At 56.2% G+C, this 16684-nt stretch overlaps 1 protein-coding gene and 1 long non-coding RNA gene across 2 annotated transcripts in view; one reads left to right on the top strand and one right to left on the bottom strand.

The window, feature by feature from the left end:
• The window catches only part of DNAH2 (dynein axonemal heavy chain 2), a 92650-nt gene that overhangs the window by 12998 nt on the left and 62968 nt on the right, over nt 1-16684 (bottom strand). Inside the window, 15 exon segments of the mRNA XM_045045382.1 lie at nt 46-179; nt 377-525; nt 758-908; nt 1058-1124; nt 1196-1344; nt 1519-1644; nt 2202-2366; nt 11081-11197; nt 11309-11478; nt 12259-12400; nt 12596-12712; nt 12938-13148; nt 14934-15021; nt 15024-15072; nt 15171-15303. Coding sequence (XP_044901317.1) covers nt 46-179; nt 377-525; nt 758-908; nt 1058-1124; nt 1196-1344; nt 1519-1644; nt 2202-2366; nt 11081-11197; nt 11309-11478; nt 12259-12400; nt 12596-12712; nt 12938-13148; nt 14934-15021; nt 15024-15072; nt 15171-15303 — 1968 coding nt within the window.
• LOC123382133 lies at nt 1340-2551 on the top strand. Its single transcript, XR_006590070.1, has 2 exons — nt 1340-1837; nt 2221-2551. It is a non-coding gene; the product is annotated as an uncharacterized LOC123382133 (long non-coding RNA).

Here is a 16684-nt window from a genome sequence, read left to right as displayed (position 1 = left end):
CTGGCTGGGCTGGGCGGTGGGTGGCATTGGCGGGTGCACGCTCACCGAAGGATCTCGTCCTCCAGCTCCTTGAGCTTCCTCTTGCCGGCAGCGATGTTGATGACCAGTGAGTCCTTCTGTTCCTCCAGCTCCGGCCGCTCCTTCCGGACCACGATGCCCAGCAGCTGAGCCTCCAGGCCCTGGGAGCACGGGGACGCGCGGTGGGACTCGCGCTCCGGCGACGTGACGGCACACCCCTGGCACCCGGTCACGCCTCCCCCCGCCTCGTCCCCTGCCGCCCAGCGCAGGGGGCCTTTGTCTCCACCCCGCCGACTGGACTCTCCGGGTGCTTCCTGCTCCTCGCTAGCTGGGTCCAGGCTGCAGCCCCCGCCCCCACCTGTTCCTTGACAGCAAAGTTGACGATGGTGGTCTTGGCCGAGGTCTCAGGGCTGTAGTGGGGGTTGGAGAGCTTGGTGGTGATGTAGAAACGGAAATTGCTGTTGTACTCCACCTCCTTGTCTGCAATGCGCATCAGCAGCCGGCCACCTGCAGCCGGGCCAGGGTCAAGGGCAAAGGAGCCCTGGTGACCAGGTGTGGGCTGGCCCAGCCCCCAGCCCGCATCCAGCTGCCCTAATGGGCCCAGCCCGGGGCTGTGTGAGCGGAGGGCCGCAGTCTGAGGGCCGGCCCTCCCCCCCAACCCCTCACCTCGTGTGGCCCAGCTGGCTGGTCTCTAGGATTTGTCCCCCAGCCCAACCCCATAGGAAGCCTGGACCCTCACCGATTCGAGCTACAGATTTGTTGAGCACAGGGTTAAGCGTGGGGTCCAGATACTCCTGAACGTTCTGGAGCAGCACTGGATATCCAAACTGGATGGCCTTTTCTAGAATTTGAAGGTAATTGCTCATCTGCAGGTCGATAATCTGGAGGCCCTAGAGAGCAAGGGAAAGAGACGGGAGACACGCTGAGGGGCCCAAAGTAAAATCTGACTCCGGGTCGGGCCTCAGGAAGAGGCAGGCTTGGGAAGAGACGCCAGGGGCCCAAGAGCAGCCCCCGCCCTGCCCCTCCCGCCAGCCTTTACCTGGTTTCCTTCCATGTTCTTGATCCACTTCAGGGCCTGGGCCTGAGGGTCAATCATCAGTGCCCACCTGAAGGAGGGCGGTCAGTCAGAAGACAGGCTCCGCCCTTGCCCCGCCCCCGTTCCCGACAGCCTCCTTACCTGTTGCCTCGGGTGACGATGATGCCATTCTCTGTGGAAAAGGCATCCGAGGGCAACCCTTGGATGTTCCAGTCTCGAACTTTGGTAGGATTGGACAGGAAGTTATCGAAGGTGAAGCGCGGTGAGCACGGCACCTCCAGCTCCCAGATCTGGGCGGGGAAGAGCCCTGGACGTCAGCCTGGAGGCCCGAGCCCCGAGCCCCGCTCCCCGCCCCGGGGCCCCTGCCCCCCCCCATCCCCGGCCCCTGCCGGGTGTCTCCCCGTCCTCCCCGCAGCCCTGGTCTCGGAGCCCAAGAGCTCACGAGGACCTGGGCCCTGCCTCACCTTCCTGATCCATATCTGGGTGACGATCTCATCCCGGTAGTTGGTCAGGAAGGGGCCCATGTAGGACAGGAAGGCGGCGGCCAGGAGACAGTCACCCACCAGGTAGCCCAGATCCTCCTCCAGGCCCTGGGTGGGGGGCGGGGGGCGGGCAGGGGGTGTAAGGAGGGCCCCGGGCACTGGGGAGCGCTGGCTCTCTCCCCCCCGGATACTGGCTCCATCAAAGAGGCGCTTTGTCCTAAACCTTCGGCCCTGAGGAGTCCAACCTGGTTCTAATCCCTTCGGAGTCGCCGTCTTTCACAGTGATCCTGTTTACATTCTGGTGATAAGGCCTAACCCTTTCCTGAAGCCAGGGGCTCCATAAAGGCGGAGACAGGATGCGGTGGGGGGGGGGGGGGACCGTTTCTGTAAAGTCGTCAAGTCCGTGGGCTACAGCAAAGGCCCTGGCGCTCGCTCCCCAGGCCTGTGCAAACACGGGAGCCGCCTCCCAATGGCACAGACTCGCTTTCCGCTGCTCGCACCATATAGGAGGGGGGAGAACTCCCGTCCCCCGTCCCTGGATGTCCCTGCACCCGGGGGTCCCCATGTCCCCCGAGTGCCCCTCAGCCGACAGGGGGTGGCGCTCTGGGACCTGGCGGGCAGGGAGGAGAGCCAGGCGGGGGGGGGGGGGGGGCCCCAGAGCTCACCTTGACCGTCTCCTCCCAGCGCGCCTTCTCGCTGGCCAGCCCTGACACCAGCAAGCCGGCTCGCTCCAGCTTCATTTCCATGTCCTCGGACTTCCTGCGGAGCTCCTCCTTCTGGGCCAGCTTCTCGTCGTACTGCTTCTTCAGCATCTCTAGCTTCTCGGCCACCTGGGAGGGACCAGAGCGAACGGCTCAAACGCCACTCTTGGGGCCGCGCTGCCCGGGGGTTCCGGTGGCCCATCTGCCGTTTCCAGGCCTTGGGGCCTCCGTGGCCCGGTGTGCCGTGTGACGATGCTAACCCCCACCCCGTAGGGCTGTCGCAGACAGAAAACAAGACAAAATATGTGTGGTGACGTGACGTCTTCTTTCCCTTCCCCTCCGCCACTCTTTTCTTGGGCCAGGAAACTTCTTGTCGTGAAACTCAAGGCCGGGTAGGAAGACAGCCCCCTTGGAGCATAATAAGCCACATGAGTCCCACTGGCAAGAGAGGATCAGAGGGCACAGAAACGACTGCCACCCCCACGCCAGTGTGGCACGGCCCGAAGGCAGGACCTCGAGAGAGAAAGAAAAATCTAGAGACTGTTGGAGAGAGGAAGAGGGACTCCATTCGGGGCAAAGGCCCAGGTGCAGGGACCCACACAGGGATGGGGATCCAACTGTGCAGAGTTCACGTGCCGGCCTGGTGCCCCTGACCGGGCCTCATCTGGGCTGTGGGAAGGAGGGCACGGGGCGCCGGACATGGGCCCAACCACTGAGGTTGACCTCCAAAAGACCCTGGAAACGCAACAGATTAACTCCCCAAGAAACTGTCTTTAAAGCAAAAGCACCCAGGGCAGCTGCGTGGCTCAGTCGGTTAAGCATCCGGGTTCAGCTCAGGTCATGATCTCACGGTTCAGGGGTTCGAGCCCCACGTCGGGCTCTGGGCTGATGGCTCAGAGCCTGGAACCTGCTTCGGATTCTGTGTCTCCCTTGCTCTCTGCCCCTCCCCTGCTCACGCTCTCTTTCTTAACAATAAATAAACGTTAAAAAAAAAAAAAGGCAAAGTGGAGGTCCCAAATGTCACCTTCAGGTGACGGCACGCCTTCCAGGTCAAGCCCGGGTAGTGATGTTAGAAGGTATTAACATCCAGGGAAAGAAGGGGTCACTCCGAAGGGGTGAGTCAGCCGGGCCACTCAGGGACGAAACACCGGCTGGGGGTCTAGAAAGAGAGGGGCGCCCTTGCACTGGCACAGGTGGGCTTAAACCCGCTGGAGGCCATGCTGTCCGGCGGTCTTCCCTGCGTGCCACCTGTCGCCAGGTTCACGTGACTGCCTCCCCCCCCCCCCCGCCCGCGCAGTCCAGGCTCGTCAGCAACACTGATTATAATTGGGCTTCCCGCGGAGCTGTGTCTGTGGGGAAGCAGCCAGCCCACGATCGTTCTGGATTTCATTACTTATTTTGCATGTGGTGTTGTCTTCACTGTTTCTATTTTTTATACAAGAAATGTATGCATAAGGTTAAAGACCTAAATAATACGATAAAAAGGAGTTGTAACAAAACCTCTTCCACTCCTGGTCCCGTTCTTCAGTAGCAAATTATCTTGAACTATTTCTCTTTTTATTTCTTCTGGCAGCTGCCTCCCTATCTCTGAATATTATGCTTAGGCTACTATTTTTAAAATACATACATGCATATTTATACATACATTAATCTGGTTGCGGTTTTTATCTTTTTAACTCAAAAATTATGGAAAGTTGCAAACCTAGGACAAAGAATCACATAATGAATACCTCTACGCCCGCCACATATATTCAACAGTTGTTAACATTCCGCCAGTCTTATTTCATCTACTGTTCTTTGCCAACGTGTCTTAGAGGAAGTTACAGACTCATGAAGCGTCAAGCCTCAAGACATCCCGGTGCAGATCTAGAACAAGACAAGGACATCTCCCCCACGATCGTAACACCGTCATCACACCTCACCGCCACTTTGTCTTTTTTTAAAGCGTAATTTTCCTCTTTTATGTCTTTTTGTAAAGAGTGAATCCACATCAGAAGGAAAAAAAAACACACACGGTGAAGGATCTGGCTTCCTCCCACTCCTGCCGCAGCCCCTGCCCCAGCCTGTGCCCCTGCCCCAACCCCTGCCCCAGCCCGTTTCTCCTATAGCTTTCCAGACACAGTCCGTGCGTAGGGTCCACCGGTAATAAAGACATGCATGGTGAAGGCAGGCCCTTGCTCGCCACCAAATCCCTGCACTTAGAAGAGTGCCCGGCGCTCGGGAAGTATCTCTTTGGATGAATTTTTTTCATAAAGATAAATGCTAACATACTACTGTACTTTATTTTTTTTTCTTGTCTCCAAATCGGTTCTTGTCAAGCCGCCTCATTCTCTTTAACAGCTGCAAAATAATCTTGTGAATGACTGAACCGTAATTTATATAACAAGTCTCCTTCTGATAGACATGTGTGTCTTTCCAGCATGTTCTATTATTAACAGTGCTGGAATGAACGTCCTTGTACACGGCTGCCTCTTTTTTATTTTGTTTGCTTTGTGAATAAGTGACTTAAAAATTCAAAAGGGATAATTATGGGCATGAAAAGTCTCTCTGCCCCGCCCCCCCCCCATCCACCCTGCTCCCTCCTCGAGGTAGCCAACGCGACCTGCTTCTTGAATATTCCGCAAGAGGCGTTTTGCACACGCTCGGGTATATTCCATACTGCCGTTTCCTGGTTCGTCCGTTTGAAACTATTTCTATGGCCTCTAGGCTACAATGGACGCAGGGGTGACCCTCTCCCCTCCAGACTACACTTCTTCCTCCCTGTTCCTGCCCATGAGAATGCTTCAACTCCTTACCTTCATATCGCCGAACACCATCTTAAAACCCTGCTTTATCTCCTCCTAAAGCATCGCCCAATCTTTACCCCACCCCCACCGACACCCAGCTCCCACTTTTTTTTTTAGCTGTACTTTTAAGGTTTAAAAGAATTTTTTTAACATTTATTTTTGAGGGAGAGAGAGACAGAGACAGAGAGAGACAGAGCACGAGTGGGGGAGGGGCAGAGAGAGAGGGAGACACAGAAGCCGAAACAGGCTCCAGGCTCCGAGCCGTCGGCACAGAGCCCCATGCGGGGCTCGAAATCACCAACTTGTGAGATCGGGACCTGAGCTGAGGTCAGACGCTTAACCGACTGAGCCACCCAGGCGCCCCTGTACTTTCATTTTTATGTTGTCAAGGCTGACAACAACGTTCCCGCTCAGAAGTCACAGGCTTCTGTGCTCCGTCTCTAGGTCAACGGTAACAGCTAAAGGCCACAAACAGTGCAACAGCACGCACCTCTGTGACCACGTGACCACGACCGGGCTGGTGCCGTGCGCGCCTGGGGGCCGGCCGACGGGCCGCTGCGCACACTGAGCCGGTTGCGAAATAGCTTCCTATCACCCCGGATTCTGTGCTTCTGTCTTGCAGAAATTCTGATCGGTTGCGTCGTGTCTCCAATCTCTCTTGTATGTTGTTTGGGTTTCTTGTTGGCGTGGCTGTGTATATTCCTTGACTCTACCGTCTCCCAAACAGCCCATCCTTTGATCATTTTTCGTTTTCCCAGAATTCTTCCCGGTTCTCTGCGATTTTTCTCTTACCGTCCTCTTTCTGCTCTCCGGGTGTCATCTCTTCCTTATTTACCCTCTGGTGACACCAATTTTTCCATTAGATCTGCTTTGTAAGTGCTTCTCGGTAGGATGAATCATCCCCGGGTGTATTGTGTCTTCTGGAGCCATGTTTTGTTATGATTTTTTTTTTTTTTTTATCTTGGCCATTCCCTGGTGTGTGGGAAGACTTTCACCACGCCTTTACATACTCCTTCTCCGGAGGGAGGTGCGTGGCTCATCTGACTGGTGAAATCAGCAAAGAATAAGCTGGAATGCTCCACCGAGCTCAGGCCGTTTCCACTCTGCCCCCCAGCGATGCCCAAGACTGAGTCCGTCCGTCTGACGACAGGGTCACTCCTCGTGGGCCCACCTGCCCACAATGTCAGCCGCATCCTCCCACCTGGTCTCCGAAGGTGATGTTTTGGCCAAACCCCTTTGGTTTCACGTCTCAGTGTGTTTAGAACCCCCAGGCCCAGAAGGCTGCTAGTTCGCAGGTCCCTTCAGAGTGCATTTGCAGACCGGGAAACGCACTGAGAAACTTTGGGCGGGCCTTGGGGGTCTCAAGGGCAGACTTTGGGGTATGGACGCGTGCTTTGACTCGGAGGGTTTGCACAGGCTCCCACTGGGCACACTGAGTTTTTGCGGTGGTCTGGCTGTCGCCTGGGTGAAAGGTTTTAAGCCGACGCTGTGATATTCTGACCTTGACAGATGACCGTGGCTTCGTCCACAGGTCAGTGGCCGTCTCTGCAGAGGCAGGACTGCTTGAAACAGAGCAGCCTCGTGGACACTGGGCTTGGGCCGGAGGGTGGCCGCGGGATGAGGTCCGCCGTGGCCTCGGCACAGAAGCGGCCAACACGCCGACCAGCTTGAAGTCGGGGCGTTTCCGGGCACTGACGGCTGGACGACGACATTTGCTGGTTTTCAACGGCAAGACTGTACATTCTGCGTGTACTATGGGTTCCAGCTTTCAATGCCTTTGGCCAAGCCTGCGTGGCACTAGAGCAGCTGTCTCATTTTTTCAGTTTTTTTTGTTTTTGTTTTTTTAAATTCAGGGCTAAGGAGGCAATCGTGGCTCATCCACAGCCTTGGGACGAGGGAGGGGTCCCGTTCTGAGATTCCCGGTGACACAGTTAGGGCAGGTGGCGTGCAAGTATTATCTGTGCCTTAGGGGAGCATGCCGGAACAACTTGGGGGTTCCGGAGGGAAAAGCTGCGTCTTGAGACACGGACGGCAGAGGACTTGTGCCTGGCCAGGTCCCCCGGGGCACAAGCTTCAGCAGCAGCAACGGCAGCTTCGGTTCAGGAATGTGCTGGAGGTGACTTTCCAGTTAGGAAAAGCACGGTGGAAAACCTTGCCCGTGAGGCGGTTCTTGTAGGGCCTCGGCAATTCCACAAAGACAGCCAGCACCACGAGCCACCGCGGTGTGGGGTGACCGCGCCTGGTCACGACACAGAGCGGGGGACGCGGTGTTCACGGCGGGGGGGGGGGGGGGAGGGTCAGATACTTGAAAGGACACAGCCGGGATTTCTGTTTGGCGTTTCCATGTGGCTGCACAACATGGGGGACATCTTAATGCTCCCTAATCCCACACTTCACGATGGGCGACGGTGGGTTTACAGTGGTAAAACTTAAACGTGTATTTTAGCCACAATAACTGCCCCTCTCCAAGAAATACATACACACGTGTGGGCTTCCAACCTGCCCCCGGCACGGTAAATGCTTTTTGGTTGGATCGTATCTCATATTAATCTATCGTGGGAGGGTGTCTCCCAGTTTGACGTAAGCTCACGGGTCATGATTTCCAGATAACCGCCATTCTGGTGAAGCTAAAAACCAAGCTTTTCTCCACGTGTCCTCATTCCCGCAAACACCACTGAGTGTTTACCGTGGTCTCTGGAGCAACAAGAATTGTTGGTTCCTGGGAGCGTAATTTTGTCTGTAAATCCTGTATGTTAACTCCTGGGCCCTTTTTTTTTTCTTTTTTAAGTTTATTTGAGAAAGAGCACAAGCGTGCAAGCAGGGGAGGGTCAGAGAGAGAGAGAGGGAAAGAGAGAATCCCCAGCAGGCTCTGCACTGTCAGCACACAGAGCCCGACGCGGGGCTCGAACTCACAAACCCTGAGATCATGACCTGAGCTGAAATCGAGTCGGATGCTTAACCTACTAAGCCACGCAGGCGCCCCTTGAATCTTTTTAGAATTGCAAATGATGCTCACAAGAGACAGGATTTGGAGCCGCTGCAGGCTCTGAGGTCCCACAGGAATGACATCCGTTTCCAGGGACAGACGGCCCGTCCTGGCCGCAGCTTAAGGAAACAGATTCTCCCCAGATACTGAGGGCACAGCTGAGACCGAGCAGAATAAGAGACTGGATGGTTTGGGGACTTTGACTTGAGAATGTTGGCTTCTTGATTTTTAACTCTGAAAAAGCAGGATGATTGCTTTCAGATTTTAATTTACTTGGACTTTAGTTTACTCAGGGACTTAACCTTTGAAATTTAACACCCTCCCTCAGGGTCGTAGTCAAACGTGTGGAATCTGTGTGTGTCATTACTCTGTAGCATTTGGCTGCCATCCCACGGTCTCGGCACACGGCCTGCGATACGCTATACGGGATGATGTGACGACCAGGACTGGGACGCGAGAGAGAAAGAAGGTGAATGTTCAGTAGATTAGGCTTCTGTTTTGGCCCATTTCAGGGCCTTCTGGGGCAATTCCTTTTTTTTTTTTTAAGTTTATTTATTTAGAGACAGAAAGAGAGCACGAGTGGGGGAGGGGGAGGGGGAGATGGGGAGAGAGAGAGAGAGAGAGAGCAGGCATGTACAAGGGAAGGACAGAGAGAGAGGCAGAGAGAGAATAGAATCCCAAGCAGGCTCTGCGTTGTCAGCACAGAGCCCGACGCGTGGCTCAATCTCACGAACGAGGAGATCGTGGCCTGAGCTGAAGTCAAGAGTCAGATGCTTCACCGACTGAGCCACCCAGGTGCCTGAGACAATTTCTAAGCCAGTGGTTTGTAACCCTTGCTGCCTGTCAGAATCGGGAAAATATATTTTCAGGGTCCCCAGCAAGCGAGTAACTATTTACTCCAGATTTGAGTTGATAAGCGATGTAGTTGAGCTCGGGGCCTCTTTCCAAACCGCTGGGCCCTGGCACTGAGTACAGGCTCTCCCACCCCCGGCTGGCTCCGACTTGGAAGTTTTCAAAATGCTTTCAAAACGCTCAGGCTCTGCCAGAGATGTGTTCCGGCCGGTCTGTGGGGGAGCCCTGCATCGGCTCGGGGCCACCTGCAAATGGGCGGGGAGGCAGGCCTGCCCTGTCGAAAGGTACGTTTCCCTCTGACGCTCCACAGCCTTTTCAGAGGCAGAGGGCAAAGCTGGGGTCCCCGTCTGCTTCCTCTTACCGGCTAGGGGCTCTCAAGAGACCTAACGTGGGGTGCTCTACAACCACTCTCCGGTGAATGATGCTGTCGGCAGCCGACCCCACGGCCCCACTTGTCACACGTAATTATTTGTCCCAGGATAGGAACCATCCAGGGGTGAGAAACCTTCCCAAACCAATCGCCAGCCCTGGATTGTTCACTCTCGAAAGAGACAGCGAAAGGGTGACCGGCCCGAGAGAGGCTGGGCGGGGGGGGGGGGGGGGGGGGGGGGGGGGTTAACGGCGGCAGCAGGGACGGGGCAGGGAAGGAGGGCGTGAGGACAGAAGCCCCCTCGGCCGGCCTGGCTGCTTCTGCACAGAAGGGGTCAGAAGAGGCCCCGAGGGCCGCTGCACTCGGCAGTAAAGACGGGGGGCGAGCGGGGCTTGGGGTCAGGCAGCGTGGGCTCCAGCCCAGCTCCGCCGGCACCTCGAAAGTCCCTTCACCTCGCTAAACCTCAGGGTCCTCATCTGATCTGAGGACATTAGACCTGCGTGCTGTCCATACGTGGTGGCGGGTGAAACGTCCGGAAACGGTGTGACCGGCTTTGGCTGTATGAAAACTCAAAGGCCTCCATACGGCCAAAGGTCGCATCAGATCTGGAGCTTGGAGACGATGCATCCGCCCGTCAGAAAGCGGAATGGCCACGCAAGCCAGGGCGCACCGCCCGCCGGAACCCCGCGCAGGGTCCAAGGGCAGCACAAGCTCACGAGGTACCAGAATGGAACGGGCTCAGGTACAGAAATGAAAATCACTTCCTTGTCTGAGCGTGGACGCCCCTGGGCGGACACACGAGAAGTTGTGAGGTTGTTTCCAAGGAAGGGCAGAGGGGGCGAGAGGGAGGCGTCCCGCCGGCTGCTCTTTCTACCTTCTGAATTTCGCCCCGCATGGATATGAAATCCTATCAAAGCAGGGATGGAAAGCGTACCGGATACGCGAGGAGACTCTCGGACTCCTGATAATAGCACTCTGCACCCTGCCTGCGGGAGCCGTTCACCCGCACGTCCTTCTTTAAATTTTTTTTTTCAACGTTTATTTATTTTTGGGACAGAGAGAGACAGAGCATGAACGGGGGAGGGGCAGAGAGAGAGGGAGACACAGAATCGGAAACAGGCTCCAGGCTCTGAGCCATCAGCCCAGAGCCCGACGCGGGGCTCGAACTCACGGACCGCGAGATCGTGACCTGGCTGAAGTCGGACGCTCAACCGACTGCGCCACCCAGGCGCCCCCCGCACGTCCTTCTTAAGTAGGGTTTACGCCCAGCGTGGAGCTCGACGTGGGGCTTGAACTCAGGGCCCGCTGACAGACAGCTGAGCCGAGCTCAAGAATCAGATGCTCAACCGACTGAGCCCCCCGGGCGCTCCACCTGTCCCCATGTCTTGGAGGAAGTCACCTTGCGGGTGTTCAGCCCGCTCCCAGTGAGGAACTCCCTCTCCCTCCAGCGCGGCCCCACCCCCAGCCAAGCACAGTCTTCCCGGCCTGCGGCCCCCCCGCGTCACATTCTTGCCCTGTCCCCCTGCCCTGGCAGACACCGATTTGCCACCCGGATTTTGTCACTTAACCCATCTCCGGGCCCGGCCCCAAAGCCCACAAGAGAGCCCGCCAGCTCCGAGTTGAGTTGGGAAGGGAAGGGCTCCAGCCGTGCCTTCGTAACCCTCCACGGGGGGGGGCGGGGGGGGGCTCAGCTTCTAAGCCAGAGGCAGCCTGTCTGGAAGGGCCCAGAGCAGGAGGCGGACGGGACTGGAAGGCAGAGGGGAGGAGGGGAGAAATCAATGGCAACAGAGCATCCCGGGAACTGGGGAGAGGGACCGCACGGAAAAGACGGGCGCGAGGCTCGGCTCACCTCCCGCAGCTTCTCCTGGGCCTCAGCCAGCGCGGCTTGCTTCTCCTGAAGCTGGGCCAAGGCCACGTTCATCCTGACCCGCTTGGGCTCCACCACGCGGTACAGCCGCCCGTACAGCTGTTGGGAGACAGTCCGGCTGCAGCGGCCGCTGCCCCCTCCTCCGCCCGGGGCTTCCCCCCCACCCCAGCCCGGGGCTCCTGCCCCGCTTCCCGCCCGCGGCCCGCTCACCTCCATGGCCCGCACCCACATGCACAGGGACTTGGCCGCCAGCGAGACCCGGCCGATGATGTCAGGCTGGAAGTCGGGCTGGGCGCAGTAGGCCCCAATCTTCTTCAGAACCTTGTCTGAGATATTGTCTTTATCAAAGTGGATCAGTGACTTGATGAAGTTCTGCTCCCCTGTGGGATGGAAACCGGGGGCCTCAGCCAGAGGGCCTGACCCTCCTTCTCCAGGCCTCGCCTCCACTGCTTGGGCGTGGTTCCTGCCCCCACCCCCACCCCCACCCCCACCCCCACCCCCATCCCAGGGCTTGGCTCCCCAGCCCAGAACACTGACCGCATCCCCACTTCCTCCCGCGGCCCTCACCTCCCTCCCCAGAACCTCCAAGCCCCCAGGACGCCCTACAGTCTTCCCAGCCCCATCTCCCACCAGCCACCTACCTCGGACGCCCTGGGCCAAAGTCCCTGCCCCAACACACACACACATCATTACTTCCCCACTCTTTGCACATTCTCGTCAGGGCAGGGGTCGCTGAACTAGGGCCCGCAGACTTTATTCCGCCAAGGGAGCGCAAAGCCGCGAAAACCACGAGAACGAAACACAAAGACCCTTGTTTTGCATTTTCTGACTCTCATGCTTTTGAGGGCCCCAGAGGTATTCCTGCCTTTCTTTGGGTTCTGGGATACGGTCCCATGTCTTCAATTTTATTTTATTATTATTATTTTTTATTATTTTTTTTTGCTTAAATGAAGGGGAGCTGTTTTCCGTTCCTTACAGCCAAAGAATCTTGACTGATCTTTACGTCTCCTCTTTCGTACGAGGCTCCCCCTGCCCTGGAGCGTCGGTACGATGCCTCGATGCCTCGTTCGTCTCCGCCTCTCCGAGCTCCTGGCGCACGGCGGACGATTAAGAGGCACGGGGCGAACTGGCGCTGAGTGCGCCTTGGGTCTCTAGCTCACCTAGCTGCCTCTTGGCCTCCGCCCAGGTGGGCTCGTTGCCTCGAAGAATCATGACTGCCTGCATGACCATCTCCACTTGGGCGGGGGGCCGTCCGTAAGACTTGATCTCTCCTATGTCCTTCTTGTTCAGAGACTCCAGAGCCTGGGCAAAGGGACTCGCTCAGGGAGCAGGGCCGTGCAACTCAGGGGGCGGGACAGGCGCTTGACGGGGGGGGGGGGGGGGGGGGGGGGGGGGGGGGAGACGGGACCCCACCGAGACGCCCTCTTCCTCCCACGTCCCCAGAGACTTCAAGGACACAGAAGGCTGTGTCCCATTCCCTTCCCTGGGCCTTCGTACCCGCATGGCTTCTTCCAGGGCTGGCAACGCCTCTTCTAGATCCTTCTGGGCATTGTCGGCCAGTGCCTGGCACTTGACTTCCTCGATTGCGATCTTCTCACTATTGGCTGTCACGGCCTAGGGAGACACAGGGGGCAGGGTTTTGTCTTCGCCCTGGGCGAGAGTAGGGGGCCAGTGTCAGGGGAGCGATAGTGATCAGAGATGAGCTTAAAGAAGATGCGAGGGGCACCGCGTCCCTGACACGGTCGCTGACGGTGCCCGGGGCAGCCCCTGCCCCTTGGTCACTAGTGGTGGGGTGCGTGGGGGGCAGAACCAGGGCACAGGGACGCCGCCCCCCCCCACCTTCTGCTGCTCATCTGCTTCCCGCTTCTGCTGCACAATGATGACCAGGTACTCCTCACACTGCTTCTGGAACTCAGCCACCTTCTTCTTGGCCTCCTCCAGCTCCAGGGACATCACCTCCACCTTCTCCCTGGTCTCGTCGATCTTAAACAATCCCGTCCGCAGCTTGTTGGCCTGGCCCAGCAGCTCCTGCCGCTTCTCTCCCAGCAACCTGGGGCGCAGACTAGGGTAAGGTGCCTGGGGAGGCTGGGCCCCCCCCCTCCCGCCTGTTACCACCGCCACCACAGTCAGGTTTTTAGCATTTCCTGCCTGAATCCCTGCTAACAGCTTCCCAGCTGGCTTGCCTGCTTCCAGACCCTCATCCCTCTGATTTATTCCACGCACCACTGTCAAAGCAGCTTGTTAGACACTGTTGTCATCGCCGTGTCCCTACTTGAGGCTCTCCCACTGCCCCCCCCCCAACCCCGTGCGCAGCAAGCAGGGGGCTGCGGTGAACCAGACGACACAAGCCTGTCCCAAGGGGGTGACCACCTCTCACCCATCTCCACCCTGGTTTCCCCACGTGGGAAGGAATGTGGGCTCTGTATTGCCACAGTGCGTGATTTTCTTTTTTATTTTGAGAGAGAGAGACAGCACGCGTGTACCAGCAGGGGACGTGGGGAGAGAGAGAGAAAGAGAGAAAGAGAGAGAGAGAGAGAGAGAGAGAGAGAGAGAGAGAGACAAAATCCAAGCAGGCTCCATGCTGTCAGCACAGAGCCCGACTCAGGGCTCGATCTCTTGAACCATGAGATCGTGACTTGAGCCGAAATCAAGAGTCGCACCCTCAACAAACAGAACCACCCAGGTGCCCTGAAATGTCTCATTTTTAAAGAAAACCTGGAAATCCGGATTTTTCTAAGCCTCCCATTTTAAATTTTTTTTTTCAACGTTGATTTATTTTTGGGACAGAAAGACACAGAGCATGAACGGGGGAGGGGCAGAGAGAGAGGGAGACACAGAATCGGAAACAGGCTCCAGGCTCTGAGCCATCAGCCCAGAGCCCGACACGGGGCTCGAACTCGCGGACCGCGAGATCGTGACCTGGCTGAAGTCGGACGCTTAACCGACTGCGCCACCCAGGCGCCCCTAAGCCTCCCATTTTAAATGTTAACAGCTTACTCAAAAAGTTTTGAACGTTATACAGACCAAAAAAAAAAAAAAAAATAGCATCTGTGCAGGATTATTTTCTGGACCGAGTGAGGAAATGTGCATCAAAGGCTTAGCATAATGTCTGGGCAAACAGTAAACAGGCTGGAAGCCTGGGCACCAAGGGAAGGCCAGGACTTGACTTTGCCAACCGCTGCAAGTGCCTAGAACAGTGAGTGTCACGTGGCAGATGCTCAAAAATATGTGTGGAAGGAATGAACGAACGAATGAATGAATGAATGAGGATGACCGTTCTTTTCACAAATGGCTTGTCCTTCACCTTGATCAAAACACTGAATCTAATAAATAAGGGGAGCCTTTTTTTTATATTTCTTTTACATCTTTCAAGGCAAACTATTATTGCGTTGGGTACATAAAAAGATACTCAATATGACTTAATAAATGAATATATAATTCTTGAGGGGGGTAGAAAGTCTAGAAAACATTCAGGGCTGACACACATATCATTGGTATATACGGCGACGTCCCCATTGTACTGAGGTTGGAAAAAGACACATCGTTCCAGAAATAAGGACAGAGAGGGTGTAGGGAAGAGCCGAGGCCAGAGGGCTCTGGAAATGGCCCTGCACCCAGGGAACCCTGTCTCTCTTTTGTTAACTCCCTGCACAGGAGGAGACCCCCACCCCACATCCCTGCCTTCCAGGGTCAGCACCTGGGTCGTGGAGCCAGCCCCGGGGCGGGGGGGGGGGGGCTGGCTCCTGGATCTTTCCCATTACATCATTCGGCCCATCGCCCTCAAAAGCTACCAAGCTCCCTGGCCCTCCCCGCCCTCCCCCACCCTTCTCCATACTTCTTATATCCCGACACGAGCTCCAGGTAGTTGGTGGGTGTGACATAGTTGTATCTCCGCAGCTCCAGCAACATCTTCTGGGAGTACCGCCCACGGACCAGTGCATGGTGACAAAGATCTTGGCCACCTTCCTGTGGATCTGAGGCCCACGGAAAAGGATGCAAGATGGACAGTGAAGGCACGTAGAGAAGGGACACGGGAGGGAGGGCGGGGCTGGGCGTGTGGGGAGGGCCTCACATTCTCCTCTGTGCCCAGGTCCACTCCTTGGAGGTACTTCTCGGCCACCTCCAGCAGGGCCTCGTGGGGCCACTCGGAGAACCAGTTGATGGTGGTGCAGTTCACCAGGGCCGGGTACTGGCGGATCCAGTTCCTGGTGACGGGTTTCGAGAAGAGGTCAGTCCCCTCCAGAGAGGCAGCCTCCAGCTCCTGGCTCCCTCATGGGTCGGGCCGCTTTCCAGAAACCCACGTGTCCCCTCCTCATGCTCCTGTGTCCCCCCACCACCCGTCCAGGTCCGGCTCCCCTCAGAGCTGGCTCAGTGTAGCATTTAGGGACAGACGGCCTGGTTCACACCCAGCTGTGGATCTTGAGCAAGGGAACATCACTTTGCTCATCTCTAAAATGGGAACAACGGGGCGCCTGGGTGGCTCAGTCGGTTGGGCGGCCGACTTCGGCTCAGGTCATGATCTCGCGGTCCATGAGTTCGAGCCCCGCGTTGGGCTCTGTGCTGACAGCTCAGAGCCTGGAGCCTGTTTCAGATTCTGTGTCTCCCTCTCTCTGCCCCTCCCCTGTTCATGCTCTGTCTCTCCCTGTCTCAGAAATAAATAAACGTTAAAAATTTTTTTTTAAATAAATAAAATGGGAACAACAGGAATACCAACCAGGGCTGTTAGCTGACTCAGGGAGGCAATACGTGTAAAATGCTTAGCGCAGTGCCTGGCACAGTAATACCATTAATATAAAACCAAACAAAAGGGTGGCCCAAATGGCCTCTCCGTACAATTCTGTCTCCCTCCTCCTCTCTGATGCCCTTAAAACCCGGTCACGCCAAGAATGGGTAAGCAAACCATGGCATATACACATAACGGACTATTACTCAGCCTTGAACAGTAAGGAAGTTCTGACTTCCTTGGGTGAAGGAATGGATGAAGCTTGAGAACTCTGAGCTGAGTGAAACAAGCGAGACAGACAAAGACAAAAACTGTATGACTCCACTTACGGGAGGTATCTAGAGTAGTCACTCACAGAAACAGAAAGGGGTCAGTGGTTGTCAGAGGCCGGGGCGGGGAGTGGGCAGGGGTGGTGTGTGGAGAAATGGGGGATTATTCAACATGTGTAGAATTTCAATTTTGCAAGATGAGAAAGTTCTAGAAATCTGTCACACACTGATGTGAATATGCTTAATGACACTGTGCCCTACACCTGAAAACCGGTGATGATGGTAAATTGTATGTAATTTTGCATTTTTAAAATCATGATTAAAAAGTTTAAAACAGGGGCGCCTGCCTGGGTGGTTCAGTCGGTTGAGTGTCCAACTTTGGCTCAGGTTATGATCTCAATGGTTGGTGGGTTCAAGCCCCACGTCTGGCTCTGTGCTGACGGCTCAGAGACTGGAGCCTGCTTTGGATTCTGTGTCTCCCTCGCTCTCTGTCCCTCCCCCGCTCATGCCCTGTCTTTGTCTCTCTCAAAAATAAACAAACATTAAAAATTTTTTTTCTTTAATGTTAAAACAAAACAAAACAAAGTGACAACG

The sequence above is a fragment of the Felis catus genome, chromosome E1, assembly GCF_018350175.1.
Source record: "Felis catus isolate Fca126 chromosome E1, F.catus_Fca126_mat1.0, whole genome shotgun sequence".
In the NCBI taxonomy this organism is placed as follows: Eukaryota; Metazoa; Chordata; class Mammalia; order Carnivora; family Felidae; genus Felis; species Felis catus.
Note: the sequence above shows the minus strand (reverse complement) of the source record. Positions and strands in the feature narration are given on the sequence as shown.